At 35.9% G+C, this 19,392-nt stretch overlaps 1 protein-coding gene across 1 annotated transcript; it reads right to left on the minus strand.

Moving 5' to 3' along the window:
- Positions 1 to 10,947: 10,947 nt before the first annotated feature.
- Positions 10,948 to 18,017, minus strand: LOC128551060 (uncharacterized). Its single transcript, XM_053531374.1, has 8 exons — positions 17,838 to 18,017; positions 16,033 to 16,144; positions 15,474 to 15,557; positions 14,656 to 14,749; positions 13,732 to 13,831; positions 12,562 to 12,642; positions 11,704 to 11,753; positions 10,948 to 11,467 (listed from the first exon to the last, which is right to left on the minus strand). Exons 1-8 carry the CDS (start codon positions 17,872 to 17,874, stop codon positions 11,168 to 11,170), a joined length of 858 nt encoding a protein of 285 aa, XP_053387349.1. The 5' UTR covers positions 17,875 to 18,017; the 3' UTR covers positions 10,948 to 11,167.
- Between the last annotated feature and the right edge of the window lie 1,375 nt (positions 18,018 to 19,392).

Consider the following 19,392-nt stretch of genomic DNA (forward strand, 5'->3'; position numbering starts at 1 on the left):
AAGAAATGGCTGTCAACACTGGACAAGAAATGAGCATGCATTGATGGAACATTATTTACTATGGTTTAGTTTCCAGGTATATTATGTCTAAATTCGAACAAAATTGCATTCTTGATTTATAAATTCATCTGGAACCCAGACACACTATTTCACAACTGTTCTGAACATAGTATTTCAAAGGCTAAAATCAGAATATGAAAAAAGTTATGAAAATTTATTTCTAATGCATGTAGTAATATTTCTTAAAGAAACTTACTGAAGGGCTTGCTTGACAATGAAGTCAAAAGTGTTGCTCTCACCCCTTTAGGCCTTAAAGGGCAATAGTTTTCATTGTTACATGACTCCTTAAATATAAATTGCTACTGTAACCGGTCTTTATTATTCATCATGTGAACTAAGCTGAAAATCCAAACTTTAGAAATAAAACTGAATATTATATACCCTTCTCAAATACGCTCATTTGATTGGTTGAAATGAGTGCACACAATGGTCCGCAAAAAATGATATTGACCTGCAAAAGTGATAATGACTTTTGTGATATCATTTTTTTATATGTTTGAAATATGGGCCAGTCAGATGAATATATTTGAGAAGGGCATATACCCCCGGTAATATAACAATTATAGGTTATGTTGAGGTGAATATGTGCTTTTACGGACCTGTAAAAATAATATTGAACTCGGACTGCGTCCTCGATCAATATCATTTTTACAGGTCCGTAAAAACACATATTGACCTCAATATAAGTCAATAACTGTATACTATAAATTTTTTGTCATGCTGACTGCTTACTATAATTTTGTTTTGTTTTCACGAACGCGTAGATGTTATATCATGATTTTTTTTTGCTAAAACTTTTTTGTCTTACCTGCCATTGATTTCGCTTCTTCGGTTGTCACACATCTTTTATTGGTAAGATCGCATTTGTTCTCAACATGTAATTTTGGAACGAATCTCCACAACCGTAGTGCTATATAACAGGGTTATTATAACAGTAGCTTAATCTGGGATGCAGTATTCTGCTCGAGTGGATTTTGCCAGATCGGATTTCACGAGGCGCGCAAGCGCCGAGTGTGATCCTACCTGGCAAAATCCACGAGAGCCGAATACAAAGTCCCAGATCTAGCTACTGTTATAATGACCCATTTATTATATACCTTTACCATTATGAACAGACAGACAAAAAATCCGTATTGAACCTTTTAAATTCCGTATAGTACCTTCCGTATTATATGCTGCCAGACTATTTTCATTAATAAGCATGACCTGACACAGTTCTATAAATAGCGCACATAAAAACTTCACTAATTCCATTTAATATCGATAAACATTGAAGATTTCGTTCAAGAACAAAACAAGAATCAAAATGGTAAAGGTATATAATAAAAGGGTCATTAGTAGCTAGATCTGGGACTTTGTATTCGGTTCCCGTGGATTTTGCAAGGTCGGATCACACTCGGCGCTTGTGCGCCTCGTGAGATCCGATCTGGCAAAATTCACTCGAGCCGAATACTGCATCCCAGAGCAAGCTATTGTTATAATAACCCTTCTGTATTACCTGCAATTTTCGCAATGTTCATACAAAAAAGCGCAAAATAATAATTTCTTTAAAAAGAAAGATGAAGTATTGCTGAGTACCGAAATATCGTAAAAAGACAAATATATTATACATGCGTCCTTTATTAATTGATTTTTTTTTTTTTTTTACTTTTTGGTGAGATATAAACAGCATGAATGTATTAAAACTGCAACCATCGGCCTTTGCATTGTAACCTTTCAAAATTCGACAGATACTATAGTCCAATATTGTGCCTGGATTGATTCCAAAGAATTAGATTCATATTATATAATTAAAAGGGGGCCTTAGTTCAAAGCCCGGGTGTTAATTTTGGAACATGTCTGGATTTTGGTTGGAGTATTTTTGTTATTGTAATGTTATTGTAATGTTTGAAATGTGATACTCCCCTTAAATTATGCCTAAATTGTCAAAATAATAAATAAATTATGAGATTTATATATAAATTTATTAAATTTTGTCATCCAGGGTAATCGCCGCGATAACCTTACTTACACTCCTGATATTGTGCTTTTTAATTGACCTGTCAAAACATGTTCCCGGCTTTCATGTTAATCTTATATAGGCTCGAACAGAATATAATAAAAGCCGAGTCCATTTTTTTGACAGGTCAAATAAATTGGACAATACGCCTAAGGAAAACTGCCACAGTCAATGAACTACATCTATACTCTACTTCTTTATTTTATTAACAGAAAACTTTAAAGCTTTAAAAACCAATATAAAACATACCATTTATATACAGCTCGTTTAACTGGGTCAGCAGTCATGGCACGTATCAGTTATCTGAAGAAGGAAGGCGCGGGAAGAAGGGCATTCCATCTTCTACTGCGACGAGACCTTTGTCCACAGCAGTCATGCTGTAACAAAATGCTGACAGAGCTCCGAGGCTTCACTACACGTGCCATTGTCAAAAGGTATTGCATAAGTTTTCGGATTTGAAATAATGTAAAGACACGCTCGAAATGTAATGAAAAAGGTTTGGCTATATGAGCCGCGCCATGAGAAAACCAACATTGTGGCTTTGCGACTAGCATGGATCCAGACGCTAACGGTTTCTCTAATTGCAATAGGCTTTAAAGTAAACAGCATGGATCCTAACCAGATTGCGCGAATGCGAAGGCAGATCTGGGTTCATGCTGGTCGCAAAGCCATTATGCTGGTTTTCTCATAGCGCGGCTCATATATTGACTACGGTCGGCGTATGCCGAATCAAGTAGTAGTCAACATTGCGAAATTCTCCATTGCAATGATAATAATAATTATTGATTGAAAAAAAAAATATTGTTCCTTCTCAAGGGAAGGAACACTTATGGTGAACATGACACACTTGACTGAGCATGTAATGGATACAAGGGTATCGTCAAAGGAATCCGATTTCCCGTAGGGCGCCGCCATCTTGGACTCATGCATATTCATTACAAATAGCCTCTAGACTAGTATGTGTTTACGCATAATCAATCTTTATTTCAGTCTTTAGTGAAATACAACTACGTAAAATAACAGAAAAACAAGACACAATAATAAAGTTTAAATCATGTAACTCCTGAATTGAATATATTATAGTAAAGAATCGAGATTAATGAAATGAATATTCATCATCTAAAAAAAGACTCCCGCCAAAAAATATTTACGTAATGAAATTGTCCCTGGTCACGTGATTTTTTTTTTTACCTTATAACTTTTCAGATTTGCAAGTGCTTTCTTTTGCGTACTTTTTTACTCTTCCTGATTTGTTTTTCGAATCGTAAATGCATGTATGAAATTTCTTTGTGTTAAGTGTGCAAGTACTCGCTGATGCAGTCGTGTGATGAAAATATCCGGAAGTGAAATACAGACTACAAGATAAATGCTTCCAAATAGCATAATATGTACTGCACTTGCTTATATTTAAAAAAAAAAATTGGGTTATGATAAAACTGTTAATACTTAGATTAGTTCTTAAATAGTTAAGTTTGTACCAAAAATGACAGAACATATTTTCTCATTGCATTATTAAACAATTGTAACATTATGCTAAAACAATATCCCTTAAAAAGAATATTTTATATGCGCTAGAAGGAACCTTTTGGTAAGCTAAATCTTGTATATATCTATTTTCAGGAGAACGGATGATTGTTCTACATTGTGGAAATGAGAATGGGTTCCTGAATGGCTGCGAACTCGTGTTTAAGGCCAATTCGAAAACCGGGGACTACCATGATGAGATGAACAAGGAGAACTTTACAAAGTGGTTGGAGACACAGTTTATACCAAACGCAACACCAGCTTCGGTATTGGTCATTGACAACGCCCCGTACCACAATGTACAAGAGGATCGGTTACCACCAATGGGTAAGACAATTGCGCACATCCAGCAGTGGCTGCAACGGAGAGGTGTGCAATATTCCAATGATCTGCAAAACCGACAGCTTATCGATCTCTGTAAAACCCATCAGCCGGCGAAACCCATCTTCTCAGTAGATCAGATCTTGGCAAGACATGGACACTCTGTGATACGGTTGCCACAATATCATCCAGATCTAAATCCAATATAACTCATCTGAGCTTCTCTGAAAGGTATTTCATCAAATGATTGAAGTATAAGTGCAGTCTGTAAAAGCTTATATTTGCTTCTTTCTAAGCTATGTTTTTCCCTTTTCAGGTTATATTGCCAGACGAAACTTAAGCTTCAAGATGACTGACGTGAAACGCCTCATCCAGGAAGGGTTACAATCAATTTCAAGGGCAACGTGGGCGAACTGTTGCAGGCACGTGACAGATATAGAGGCACGGATTTGGCGGGAGAACATAGCTCCGTCTGAGAAGGCACAGATTCCGGTGTTGATCGCATTGACCGGAAATGACAGTGAGGCTACTGACTCGGCGGATGAATCTACGGACACGGCACCTGGAACAGAGACAGACACGGCTCCAGGATCAGAGACAGACACGGCACCAGGAACAGAGACAGACACGGCAGATGAAATTTGAAATTCATTGAATTTAAACTTGCATTTTGAATGTACATCTAATATTAAAATGAAATTTAAATGAAAAGATAAAACATAAAAAATATATATGATAATGATAATGATAAGGATAGAAGAATGGAGCACTGATATCTACAGGAAAAATGCGAGAGAAGAAAGATATATACTTTCAAGTAATGGCTATATGTACATGCATGCAAAACTTTAATCAGCATTTGTTTTTGTCTTACAGTGGGCATAATTTACTCTGTGTAAATATATGTTATTGTTATGTTTGAAAGTAAAAGGAACGCATGACTATAATGACATTGAATTATGAATTTAGCTCAGTTTTGTTTTAATCAAGACTCTATATACAATATACATTGATTATTAGGCCTAAAATGTTTGTTTCCGGTATGCCGGCCGAACTACCTTAAAATGTTTCTATGACGTTGGAATTTTTTCTTGGTGATGTAACCGGAAACAAAAAAAAATAGATAGGCCTTGAGCCTTATTACAAACAAATATACAAATTTTCAGCTCACATCACTGAACGTCTAAGTTGGCTGGCGCTCCTTTACCGGCGTTGAGTAACCACTACCCTTTCTTTTGACCAAATTATGCCCATTTGTAAGACAAAAACAAATGCTGATTAAAGTTTTGCATGCAAGTACACTAGCTATCACTTGAAAGTATATATCTTTGAGGCTTATTTTTCTTTCGTAGGTCAATAACAAGCGTCACTGGGTCAAGTCTCATAACTATGACATGTATTTTGGCCATAGTATGCCCTTTTCCACTTAAAAAATACTGGTTAAAGTTTTACATGCAAGTTACTTACTCCAAAACTTAATATGCAGATATTTATTTGAAACTTCACGTGTCTTTGGGGTGATAGAACGAGGTGATACCATCGAGTCCCATAACTCTTACGTGTATTTTGGCTAAATCATGCCCCTTGGGATTCTGAAAATCCTGTTTAAGGTATTAGGCCAATAATGGAGTACCTCCTTTTTGAAGAGTATTCAATTTCTACCATTAACCTACTTTGACTGCAATTTTCAGTGGGGCGTAGGTTCAAATTTTGTTTCCCTATTTTCCCTTTTTTCTTGTAAGTTTTTACTTGTTTCAAGACTTGTTATTGATTTATTGTACAAAAGTGGGAAAAAATCATTTGATAAGCGATTTCTTGCTGTTCAAAGTGAATTTACCTCTGAAACAGAAGGGGTAGAGTTAGTTAGACATTTATAAAAATACTGAGTTACATGCGGTAAAAGTTCTCTATTTTGCCTTCATTCTTTACATTACAAACTGTGGAAGAAATGTAGGTAGGTTTTACTTCTGCCCCAAGGTTTTTTATTATGAAGTGAGCAAAATTCAAAACAGACCCACAGGATTCGACCTTAATTTTTCAATGTTGGAGTTAGAATTCTGTCTCATTAAATCCGTTTACTCGAGGCACCCTAGAAATAATGATACTGACAGTTTTTATTTTAAGTTTTATAATTGTTTACCAATAGTTTGATGTTTCTTTCATGAAAAATAATGGTATAATGAATTCTCTGCAAACGTTTTGGATAAAGGCCACCACTTTGAAACTTGTCTCTACTTGAGCTTGAGGAAATACCATAAATTCACAAAATTTATAGAAAACGGCACGGTAAAAGTTTTTAAAAATTTGCAATTAAGTGCGAAGCACGGTCAACTGTAAGAATATACCCAGCAAATGCCATTTTTAGGGGCCTAATACCTTAACTTTATACATGCATGTTACTATCTCCAAAACGGATGTGCACACTGATCATAATCTACACTGGTCACAGAGGCAGAATCATTGGTCGCCAGAAGGCTAAAGGTTAAAGTTTTTGAAAGTCACACAAATCAAAGCATTCGACTCTTATAGTTTGCATTCAATTTCATTGAAACTTTGTATATAGCATGAAAAGGCTGTTGTGAGTGTAGTTACTTAGAGCTTTCACAAAGCTTATCCGCATACGACTCAATGTAAATGAGGACCTCACACGATATTGAAAGCCTTAGTTATTCGGGCTGCTATGACCTGAGCTATATGTCATTGGTCAATTCTTTTCAGCCTTCCCAAAGCGCATCGGTATACGAGTCAACGCGGAACGAAAATCCCGTTACAAAGGTGTTTTAATATCGGACTACAGTGGCCTATGTTCTGTCCCTCCCTAATATTGAATGTATACATTTGAAGTTAATGTTCTGATCTACAATTTGAGGTGTTACATGGCCGATTCGGTGCACTGGTTAGGGCAGGGTGACGCTATCAATTTGGAGTAAAACCATATATTTACAGAGCAAATGTTTTCTATACGTTACATATGAAAAATAAAAGATATGGTGCTGGATGATTACTTAGAGCTTTAGAAATCTTATCCGCATAGACTGAACGTTAATGAGGACCTCACACGATATTGAACGCCTTAGTAATTCGGATTGCTATGACCTAAGATATATGTCAGTGGTCAATTCTTTTCAGCTTTCCCAAAGTGCATCGGTATACGAGTCGACGCAGGAACGAAAATCGCATTACAAAGGTGTTTTAATATCGGGCTACAGTGGCTTATGTATTTATCCCTCCCTAATATTAAATGTATACCTTTGAAGTTAATGTTCTGATCTACAACTTGAGGGGTTACATGGCCGATTTGGTGCACTGGTTAGGGAAGGGTGACGGTATCAATTTGGAGTAAAATCATATATTTACAGAGCAAATGTTTTCTATACGTTGCAAATGAAAAATAAAAGATATGGTGCTGCGTGATTACTAACAGCTTTCACAAAGCTTATCCGCATAAGACTCAACGTTAGTGAGGACCTCACACGATATTGAAAGCCTTAATTATTCGGGCTGCTATGACTTAACATATACGTCAGTGGTCAATTCTTTTCAGCTTCTCAAAGCGCATCGGTATACAAGTCAACGCAGGAACGAAAATTGCGTTTCAAAGGTGTTTTAATATCGGGCTAGGGGTATAGCACCATATCTTTTATTTTTCATATGCAACGTATAGAAAACATTTGCTCTGTAAATATTTTATTTTACTCCGAAATGATACTGTCACCCTGTCCTAACCAGTGCACAGAGTCTGAAATGTAACCCTTCAAACTGTAGATCGAACCATTAACTTCAAAGGTATACCTTCAATATAAGGGAGGGACAAAAATATAAGCCACTGTAGCCACCACTGGTTAGGGGAGGGTGACGGTATCAATTCGGAGTAAAATCATATATTTACAGAGCAAATGTTTTCTATACGTTGTAAATGAAAAATAAAAGATATGGTGCTGGGTGATTACTTACAGCTTTCAACGTAAATAAGTATCTCAGACGATATTGAAAGCCTTATTAATAATCCGCATACGACTCAATGTAAATGAGGACCTCACACGATATTGAAAGCCTTATTAATTCGGGCTGCTATAACCTAAGATATATGTCAGTGGTCAATTCTTTTCAGCCTTCTCAAAGCGCATCGGTATACGAGTCAACGCAGGAACGAAAATCGCATTACAAAGGTGTTTTAATATCGGGATACAGTGGCTGATGTGTTTGTCCCTCTCTGAAATTGAATGCATACTTTAGAAGTTAAGTTTCTGATATACAATTTGAGGGGTTACATAGCCGATTTGGTGCACTGGTTAGGGCAGGGTGACGGTATCAATTCGGAGTAAAACCATATATTTACAGAGCAAATGTTTTCTATACGTTGCAAATGAAAAATAAAAGATATGGTGCTGGGTGATTACTTAGAGCTTTCACCAAGCTTATCCACATAGAACTCAACGTAATTGAGGACCTCAGACGATATTGAAAACCTTAGTAATTCGGGCTGCTATGACCTAAGATATATGTCAGTGGTCAATTCTTTTCAGTCTTCTCAAAGCGCATCGATATACGATTCAACGCAGGAACGAAAATCGCATTACACAGGTTTTTTGATATCGGGCTACAATGGCTTATGTGTTTGTCCTTTCCTAATATTGAATATATACCGCTGAAGTTAATTTCTGATCCACAATTTGAGGGGTTACATGTCCGATTCGGTGCACTGGTTAGGGCAGGGTGCCGGTATCAATTCGGAGTAAAATCAAATATATACAGAGCAAATGTTTTCTATACGTTGCGTATATATTGAATTCTTTTCAGCCTTCCCAAAGCGCATCGGTATACGAGTCAACGCAGGAACGAAAATCGCATTACAAAGATGTTTTATTATCGTTCAACAGTGGCTTATGTGTTTGTCCCTACCTGCTGTTTTAATATCACTGTACCTGATCCAATCTAGGTTGATGCTTTCATTGAAATAACCTCTGTGTCTGATCCAATCTAGGTTTATGCTTTCATTGAAACCACCACAGTACCTGATCCAATCTAGGTTCATGCTTTCATTGAAACCATCACCGTACCGGATCCAATCTAGGATGATGCTTTCATTGAAACCATCACCGCACCTGATCCAATCTAGGTTGATGCTTTCTTTAAAAACCATCACTGTGTCTGATAAAATTTAGGTTGATACTTTCATTGAAACTATCACAGCACCTGATCCTATCTAGGTTCATGCTTTTATTGAAACCATCACTGTACCTGATCCAATCTAGGTTCATGCTTTCATTGAAACCATCACCGTACCTGATCCAATCTAGGATGATGCTTTCATTGAAACCATCACAGCACCTGATTCAATCTAGGTTGATTCTTTCATTAAACTATCACAGCACCTGATCCAATCTAGGTGCATGCTTTCATTGAAACCATCACTGTACCTGATCCAATCTAGGTTTATGCTTTCATTGAAATCATCACCGCACCTGATCCAATCTAGGTTGATGCTTTCATTGAAACTATCACAGCACCTGATCCAATTTAGGTAGATGCTTTCATTGAAACCATCGCTGTACCTGATCCAATTAAGGCTGATTCTTTCATTGAAACCATCGCTGTACCTGATCCAATTTAGGCTGATGCTTTCATTGAAACCATCACCGCACCTGATCCAATCTAAGTTGATGCTTTCATTGAAACCATCACTGGACCTGATCAAATCTAGGTTGATGCTTTCATTGAAACTATCGCAGCACCTGATCCAATTTAGGTTGATGCTTTCATTGAAACCATCACTGTACCTGATCCAATCTAGGTTGATGCTTTCATTGAAACTATCACAGCACCTGATCCAATTTAGGTTGATGCTTTCATTGAAACTATCACAGCACCTGATCCAATTTAGATTGATGCTTTCATTGAAACCATCACTGTACCTGATCCAATCTAGGTGCATGCTTTCATTGAAACCATCACTGTACCTGATCCAACCTAGGTTGATGCTTTCATTGAAACTATCACAGCACCTGATCCAATTTAGGTTGATTCTTTCATTGAAACTATCACAGCACCTGATCCTATCTAGGTTCATGCTTTTATTGAAACCATCACTGTACCTGATCCAATCTAGGTTCATGCTTTCATTGAAACCATCACCGTACCTGATCCAATCTAGGATGATGCTTTCATTGAAACCATCACAGCACCTGATTCAATCTAGGTTGATTCTTTCATTAAACTATCACAGCACCTGATCCAATCTAGGTGCATGCTTTCATTGAAACCATCACTGTACCTGATCCAATCTAGGTTTATGCTTTCATTGAAATCATCACCGCACCTGATCCAATCTAGGTTGATGCTTTCATTGAAACTATCACAGCACCTGATCCAATTTAGGTAGATGCTTTCATTGAAACCATCGCTGTACCTGATCCAATTAAGGCTGATTCTTTCATTGAAACCATCGCTGTACCTGATCCAATTTAGGCTGATGCTTTCATTGAAACCATCACCGCACCTGATCCAATCTAAGTTGATGCTTTCATTGAAACCATCACTGGACCTGATCAAATCTAGGTTGATGCTTTCATTGAAACTATCGCAGCACCTGATCCAATTTAGGTTGATGCTTTCATTGAAACCATCACTGTACCTGATCCAATCTAGGTTGATGCTTTCATTGAAACTATCACAGCACCTGATCCAATTTAGGTTGATGCTTTCATTGAAACTATCACAGCACCTGATCCAATTTAGATTGATGCTTTCATTGAAACCATCACTGTACCTGATCCAATCTAGGTGCATGCTTTCATTGAAACCATCACTGTACCTGATCCAACCTAGGTTGATGCTTTCATTGAAACTATCACAGCACCTGATCCAATTTAGGTTGATTCTTTCATTGAAACTATCACAGCACCTGATTCAATTTAGGTTGATGCTTTCATTGAAACCATCACTGTACCTGATCCAATCTAGGATGATGCTTTCATTGAAACCATCACTGTACCTGATCCAATCTAGGTTGATTCTTTCATTGAAACTATCACAGCACCTGATCCAATTTAGGTTGATGTTTTCATTAAAAACAAATACGGCTCCTGATCATTCAAGATATTTGCACTTACTAAACCATTATAATATATGACCATACAAAAGGAAGTTTCTAAAGGGTATATATTATTGACCTTTTATAATTTTGCAAAAATAACTACCCTAATTAAGAAAAAAAATTGCGTCGTTTCGAATGATTTTCTACATACATATATGTTACTTATATCATTTATGTGGCTTTGTACTTTTTGTTTGTGCAGATTTTGAGTCATATTTTGACATTTTAATTTCTACTTCTTCAAGTCGCTTAGAAATCTTTGCAACAGTACTTTCAAGTTTTTCTACTTTTTCCAGTCTGGTATTAAACTGTTGCATCGCTTTCATAATTGCTTCTGCCCATGGCGGGATGTTCTCTGAATTCACAGAAGCAACAGACTCTGTCGTGACAGTCACGCCCCCTTTCTCGCTAGCCACGACCCCTGTCTCGCTAACCACGCCCTCTGCATCCAGTCTGGATATATTTGCCTGTCAAAAGGTATTTAGGAACAAATAAATGCATTTCAGTACAATATATAACGGTACATCACAGGAACTGGTCAGTTTAAAAGAAGAAAAGAAAAAAGAAAAAAGAAATTAGTAATCTTTGTATTACTGCTACCTTACATATGATGAGTGTTGTACACTAGGGAGACATTGTACGGTTTCAAACAATACTTCAAACTTCGAACTTTTTCTTCCGAATGAATGTTGAAATAACTTACCGGTGGTGCAACCTGTTGAGATGCCTGTTGAGATACCTTCTTGAATATATCTGAAAATTAAACTTAATCTTAAGTCTGCGGCAAGTGATTCTGCCTTTGCGAACAACGCAGACCAAGATTAGCCTGCACGTCTGTGCAGTCTGATCATGGTCTGCAATGTACGCTATTCAGTCAATAAATCTTCTGTGAACACCCCTATGATAAACAAGTAGTACTGCCCAAATTGAAAGATGGACCTTTTAGAAATTAAGCTGGATAAAGGTTAACCTTTACCCTGCTAAATTATAATGGATTGATCCATCGTTCTTTTTGGACAATACTATTATATTATTTGACAATTTACAGACAGAATAGCGAATGCACTTGTCGCAAAGGAAGAATCCCTAAAGTCTTACCGCCACAGGCTAAAATTTAACCAAGTCAGGTTTAGTTATGCACAATTGTCCAGAAATATAAGCCCGTTTTATTATTACTGTCATCCCTTATGAAACGTTTAGTGAATGACTTCTATGAATATGAAACAGCCTTACTTCAAATTTCTCTGTTTGTTTAATTGCAAGGCAACAAAATCGTAGACAGTCGCAAACCCTTATTTACCTTGCTGCCGGCTCACCAACTAGTCTTGTCTCTTCAGAAACATGACCAGCCTTCCTGACGGGACATTCGCCCTGCAGATTATAGGGCGATCGCCCGATCCATTAGGCTGTCACAGTAATATGCATTTACTTTTATTTAAACAGCTATGCGTACATATTAAGTGATTTTATCACACGCCCTTAATTACGTAAGAAGAAATTAACTGCAGCAATTAGTGTAAAGAATACAAAAGACGTTCTATTGTTTTAATTCGAGACTTACCAGCATAAAGTGTTTCAAAAGCATTTTCCACATTAGTGTTCGTTTTTGTCGAGGTTTCTACATAATTCATGTTGTTTATCACTGAAATATAGAACCAAAAAAATCCTTATGCTACATTATAAATGTAGAAAACCTTCAATTGACCAAATATATTTTAACCTATCAGTACACGTGAAGCTGTATTAACATGGATCATGCGGTAACGTCACGTTAACGTGCGATGACGTCAATATTGTTCACAAGTATGATGCAGTAAAATTAATCCTTTAGCAAAAGTGGCTTCGCGTTAACGTGCGATGACGTCAATATTATTCAAGTATCACGAACTAAAATCCTTAATTTGCTTAAGAAATATGTCGTAGTGGGACAAGTTATAAATCCACTAATTTTGTATCAGTTTCAGCGTTCAACCCTGAACACACGCAAGTGGCCTAACACGACAAAAATTGAAATGATGCAGTCTAGGTTTAATTGAGTCTGTTGTGGAACAGAACCCAGGATTTGTTTATGTTATAAGACCTTAAAATATAATTTAGAGGCATCCGCAGGTATGTTCTTTCGGTGGTGTACATAGAGCCTTCAATGATACACTAAAGTTTAACGAAAATCGACGTAAGGTCCCCAGTTAAGATAATGGACCTTCCATAAACGAGAACTAAACAAACTAGAATTTAGGGAGGTGATCCGAGGTTATTGATGTTTATCACAGAAACTGTCAAAGGACAAAATTAAAAGTAGGCACCATATCAAAAGGGAGATTAATACTCAAGGTACGCCGGAGTATTGGGACCATCCAAGCCGAAGTGCTAAGGCTAAATTTCAAAACAGTACTGTGAACCACATACACAACAAATTTCGTGTTGAACGATTTGTAAGGAACATAATATAACAGCTCTGGCTGAGTGTACCAAATGACTTTTTAGAATTGAACCCAGTACTATTTCTATACACAGACATGTACATTTCGTGTTTGTAAAGGTACTTTGTGGCTATTGTCCATTTTCCTAGTAATCAAATTAATGCATAATATTTAGAGGATGTTTGCTTGACTTTCGTGGTTGTTGAATATATCTGAGAAATTAGAACATTTGTTGTTATTGTTGTTGTTTTTCATTTTCACGAGTGCGTAGATATAATCTTACGATTTTTCCTGAAATAGTTTTGCCTTCCATGCCATTGATTTCGCCTCTTCGGTTGTCACACATCTCTTCTTGGTAAGATCACATTTGTTTCCAACAAGTAATTTTTGAACGGATTCAGAACCGTAGTGCTATATAATAGAATCAAATAGTTATGTATATCAATAGAAGTTTCTGAATCTTACCTTTGCGCTTATGTAAAAAATGTTCATATTACACTAATAAGCAAACATTACAAGGTATAAAGACAGTAAATAGGAAACTGGCGTGAAAAACGTAGTCGCATGATGGTTGATGTAAATAGTTCTCAGTTTGTTTTGCTTTTACAGCTATTTTCATTATTTTCTTTGCATCGTTTTGCTGAAGTCACAAGGCAGACCTCTGTTAGACCTTTAGGTAGTATTTTCATGATGACAGTATTTGTCATGGAAACGTAGATCATGTACACAACCACAACAGTTTATGGTCTTTTATAGCTGATTTTTGCAGTTTGTGTGTTTAAGTGAAAATATTTTTCATGCACCAAAGATGACTTTCACTTTTCTTTTCATTGTTATTCATCATTGACAATATTCTAAAAAAAACTATAATTTACAGATTTAAAATGAGTCGGGTGCTGATGTGAGTTGTAGCCATTGGAAAGTCAATTCAATGCAAAATAAAACCAGCTATTTGGTGTGTTCTAGCCACAAAAAGTGTAAGGTAATAATATATTATCTAAAAGATGAAGTATTGTTGAGTACTGCAATATCGTAAACAGACATAAATTTTACAAGCATTTTTTTTTCACTGTTTGGCGCAATCTAGTATGAATGTAAGCAATAAAGTATGAACGTTTCAGAACTTCAACCATAGGTCTTTGCATAAAAACCTTTTGAAATTCGACGGATAAAGTTTTGCCAATATTTGAATTATACATTCAAAAATCACCTACTCATTTTAATATATTAAGTACCTCTATGTCAGTGATCCAGTTTTCTACTCGTTTAAATGTTGACCGGTTTGTGACATCAAAGACAATTATGGCACCATGGGTACCTCGGTAATAGCTGAAAAAGAGTTCTAATTGAAACTATTCTATGGACCAGCTTAACTAAATAGGAATAGTATGCAGCAGTCCAAAATTAAGTTTCATATGTTGTGCTTGACTATGTATATTATGTGAACATGATAGACATAATTTTCATTGTAAATTTCAGTTTTTAGTTTTACTTTCAGTTTTTAGTTTTATTCAATGAGAAAATGTCTATATACGCGTAATTACTTAACAGCAGTTTTTATGGGAGCATTTTTAGGGGATGTTGTTTTGCAGAACAGATTATATTTCTCATATATGTGCTAACTGGCAGTTAAAGCTTTCTGTTTCTCGCGACCAAGGCATGGGGAAATCCACGCTAGCCATTCTAGCCGAACACAAACTTGCAGATCGAATTACTGTTATCAAAACTAAATTTTATTTATTTCTGACATAATTTGCCCACGTAGATATATTAAACAACGTGATTAAATATTCTCGTTCTTTTAAGAAAATTCAAGTGTTTAAAAGTCGGTTATAACACGTTAAATAAATATCTATACCGGTGTAGTGCAGCTATGAAACTCGGTAAATATGGAATATATGAACCGCGCCATGAGAAAACCAACATATTGCATTTGCGACCAGCATGGCTCCAGACCAGTCTTTTAAGGTAAACAGTAGTTCTTGCTAGCGGAAGTCCATTTACGTATTGATACAGGCTTACGTATATTTTGTGTCAAAACGAAAGTGACTACCTTGAAGTTATAGTTCTAAACCTTTGTTGGCCGGCCGTGTCCCATATCTGAGCTTTACTAGTCTTTCCATTACATTTGGCACTCCTAAAATAGAATGAAATATACTAACAGCAAACACATTCATTTCATAGTATATTACCTTATCCTTTTAAATAGATGTTGTTAATTTATTAAAGGACAGATCCATCTTATTTTTGTTTCGGTCAGATTTTAAGAATTGCCAAATACCGGTAGTTATGATGAATCTGTTTAACATGATGCTCGTGAAACACAGCACCGTATATTTCCGCTTATACGACGGATTATAAGGAGTCATATTTCCAGTTCAAAGAGTGGAAGAATCTTATAAGCGAAATTAAAGGAAAAAGAAAACCCAGTATGTATAGCTGATGTGGGGAGGGGGGGGGGGGTGCGTCTTATAAGCTAGTGCGACTAATAAGCAAACATATACGGTAGACACATACAAGTAAAGATCTATAAACTTTAAAATTAACCTTGTGATTTTTTTAACATTTCAAGACTTTCCGGTCAAACTATAGAAAAACAAAACATTCCTTACTTAATTCGAAAATCAACTCCTATTGTAGAGACGTATACCTCGGTAAAGGAGTTTTCTGCGTATCTATTTAACAGCGCTGTCTTCCCTGTGGCTTCATCACCAATGACCAAAACTGTGAACATAAAGAAACAAAATGACATAATATGATATTTTGATGACGTAACAAGCGCGGGAGTAATGTAAGTTACATATACAAAATAAAATATTTAGGTCAAACCTATTTATAAAGACCACCATTAGGAGACTAATATGTATTTGCAGTTAGCCTAATTCAGTCGCAAGTTAAAAGTCTATTTAGACAGAGAAATGTTTGCGTAAGTTATATTAAACGATTTCATGGTGAACCACTGTTTTCTCTGTGTTAAGATAAATGCGAGTGTTTGTATGGAAATGTAGATCAATGTTAAATAATAATCAGAATTTGAGAGTCGTATTTTTCGCAAATACTAGTGAAAAAAAAATCATCGCGAATATCATCCTGTTTGCAGTATAAGACAAGTTTACTTTAAGTTAGTACAAATGTACTGTAGTGCGGTCTGAAAAGGAAGTATAATTATTAGGATAACAAAAACAAGTGACATATATTATAAGTGAATAGTCACGTCCGCAGAACTAAGTCCCGACACAAAATCCCACATGTATGTATGCATGCACATGCATGTGTAAACGCCAGATACATACACGAACACATAAAACGTAGATTTAGTAAATAAAAGTTGTGAAAAGATTCTTTGGAAGCATCCTATGCAACCAAGAAACATAATAGCAGACTCGGTTTTATTGAGTGGAATGTGCCGCACCCCTCATCATTCTGGAACGGGCTTAAGAAGGATTCTGTTATTATATGAACCGCGTCATGAGAAAACCAACATAGTCACTTTGCGACCAGTATGGATTCAGACCAGCCTGCGCATCCGCGCAGTCTGGACAGGATCCATGCTGTTCGCTTTCAAAGTCTATAGTAATTAGAGAAACTGTTAGCGAATAGCATGGATCCTGACCAGACTGCGCGGATGGCGCTGCTCATATAATAATAAAAATGAATGTTCTCTATGAATCTAAAGAACCAGAAAATATAACGACACCGATTCCACACATGGGAAGACTACACTGAGTGAGGGACAATTTGCGGTATCGCCTTGGGACGGTCACTGGCAAAACACAACTACAACAGGGAGCGTAAACTTGTTTTATTTCGCTCAAACTCTCACTCTATATCCCTTATATGTTTCAAAGTAACAGGACGGTATTGATAAAGTTGTCACCATCAGATGAATCCCTTACATGTATACATTCGGTAGAAATATGCACAAAACATTGTATGTAAATCATACAAATGCTCATGTAAAAGTGCGTGTCTGACTGAAATCCTAAAGAGCCATATACGGTTATACCCAGAGCCTTTGCAAAAAGTAGAGCATTAATGCTAGTTGTTCAATAACTTTAGTAAATGTACTTCAGTCTACTGCTGTCATTCTATTTATGCGCTCTAATAAGTTTTAGGTAAACGAGCGTTAATTTGAAGTTAATTTACCATAGTCAGCGCAGTAGTCCCAGCGAAATTACCCAGTGCTGTACTGTATAAACTTCAAACTTATTTTACCAAGATGTCTACAGAAGATTTTTAATATCACTGTTAGTAAATACACACACAGAATTATAACACTTCCTTATAAACGAATTTGTACATATACATGTAAGAGAGTTAGTTTATATGGATAAGACATTAACAATGATTTTCAAAAATACATGAATATCTATCTCTTTATACATGTGTTATATAGAATTAAAATTTTAAACAGTACCTTTAAACTGGTAATCGTACGCTTCAGTATCCGCCATGACTGTCCTGTTCCTACTTTTAAACAATTTGTTTAAAATACCTTCTCTTTATCATATCTAAATACCCGTTATAAACCTTGACACACTTGATAACCACAACAGGTAAATAAACAGTGTAAAGTTGTAACCAATCTTTGCAAAATATTGACCAATAATCAATATACTTATTATAACAACCAATATACTGATCATTTAGGATAATGTGGCACTGAAGCATGTTTATTATTCATAACTGATATGGATGAGCACGTAAACGTTACTCATGATAAATGTATATAATAATAATATATATGACGTAACGACGTGCCATAACTATAAATAGATTGGAACGAAGAATAGGGAATTCAACAATGTTATAACTTGTCAAAATCTAAATACATTGTATGTCTAGTTTTCGTATCAATTACATAATGCATACTGTCTATATTCATTAGATCTTTGGCCGTAGGTGCTGACAGTTAATTTTCATTTCATTTTTGTCCTTCATTTTTTCTATGACACAGCGACAGAGAAGTATCTGAAACCGACCTGAGAAAAGTTAAGTATCATATTAAAGATAATAGTATTATACATATAAATAGAAAGTTTATAATGACGTATGTTATATAAAGACATATGAAAATACAAACCATCAAAGAAAGGAACGAAGAATACGGGAACAGAATCGAAAACGGACAGGAAAGACAACAGCAACAAGAAAAAAGAACAAATTATCTGAAAAAACAAATCCTTATTGGGAGTTGAACTCATGCAAAACGAATTTTTTATTACCTGCATTTTATCCGCTTGAGATATTTTTCCATATGGTTATAGGACAGTCAAAATGAAACAAATATTGATACTTACTTGTCAGGTATTGCACAAGCAATACTGATTATTATTTTGTCAATTTTCTTGGAACGGATGCGTCCTCGCGTTTGCACGGGAATCACGTTATCATTAGGGATTAGTATCGTTCTTACAATAACTGTTCAACGAAGGCTTATGGCACGCGAATTGCACAATAAATCCAAGAGCCTAGGTTCTCACAAAAAAAGCTACGTTCTCACTTCAGGTCACAAGTTTTTCAGAGAACCTAGGTTCTGACTTGAAAAATGTGCAATTTCTCTGATTAGTTTCTTAAATATGGGCGTCTTTACGCAAAATTTTGGGCGAAGCTCGTCGTCAGTTTTGTATTGCGTTCATAAATCATTTGCCTCCGATGTGACGTCGAAATAAACTTGACAAATTATATATCATCAAAAAGATCATTTTAATAAAAACTTAAAAATAAAGAATGTTTGCCGTATTTTTGTTGTATATAAAAACGCTTATTAAAAACCTGCCAGGTACAACATTTTGCGCTTTGCTGAAAAATGACGTTAGTGGTCATGTTTGAAGATTTACAGCTGCAGAATAACAGAAAAATGAAAAGAATACCAGTCAATTGGAAATATCGTCACCTTTAATTTAGCATAATTCCACATTTTATTGTAAATGATAAAACTTCAACAAAAACTCTCTCCCCACCCCCACCCC

The sequence above is a fragment of the Mercenaria mercenaria genome, chromosome 19 (genome assembly GCF_021730395.1).
Source record: "Mercenaria mercenaria strain notata chromosome 19, MADL_Memer_1, whole genome shotgun sequence".
NCBI classification, from domain to species: domain Eukaryota; kingdom Metazoa; phylum Mollusca; class Bivalvia; order Venerida; family Veneridae; genus Mercenaria; species Mercenaria mercenaria.

Excerpts from the sequence above, each read along its gene's own strand:
- LOC128551060 (XM_053531374.1), bottom strand. The coding sequence starts at position 17,874 with ATGGCGGATACTGAAGCGTACGATTACCAGTTTAAAG. Across the intron at positions 12,643-13,731 it reads AGAGGCGAAATCAATGGCAT|TGATAAACAACATGAATTAT; the intron begins GGAAGGCAAAAC and ends TCTATATTTCAG. Across the intron at positions 11,754-12,561 it reads TTTTGAAACACTTTATGCTG|ATATATTCAAGAAGGTATCT; the intron begins GTAAGTCTCGAA and ends TTTAATTTTCAG.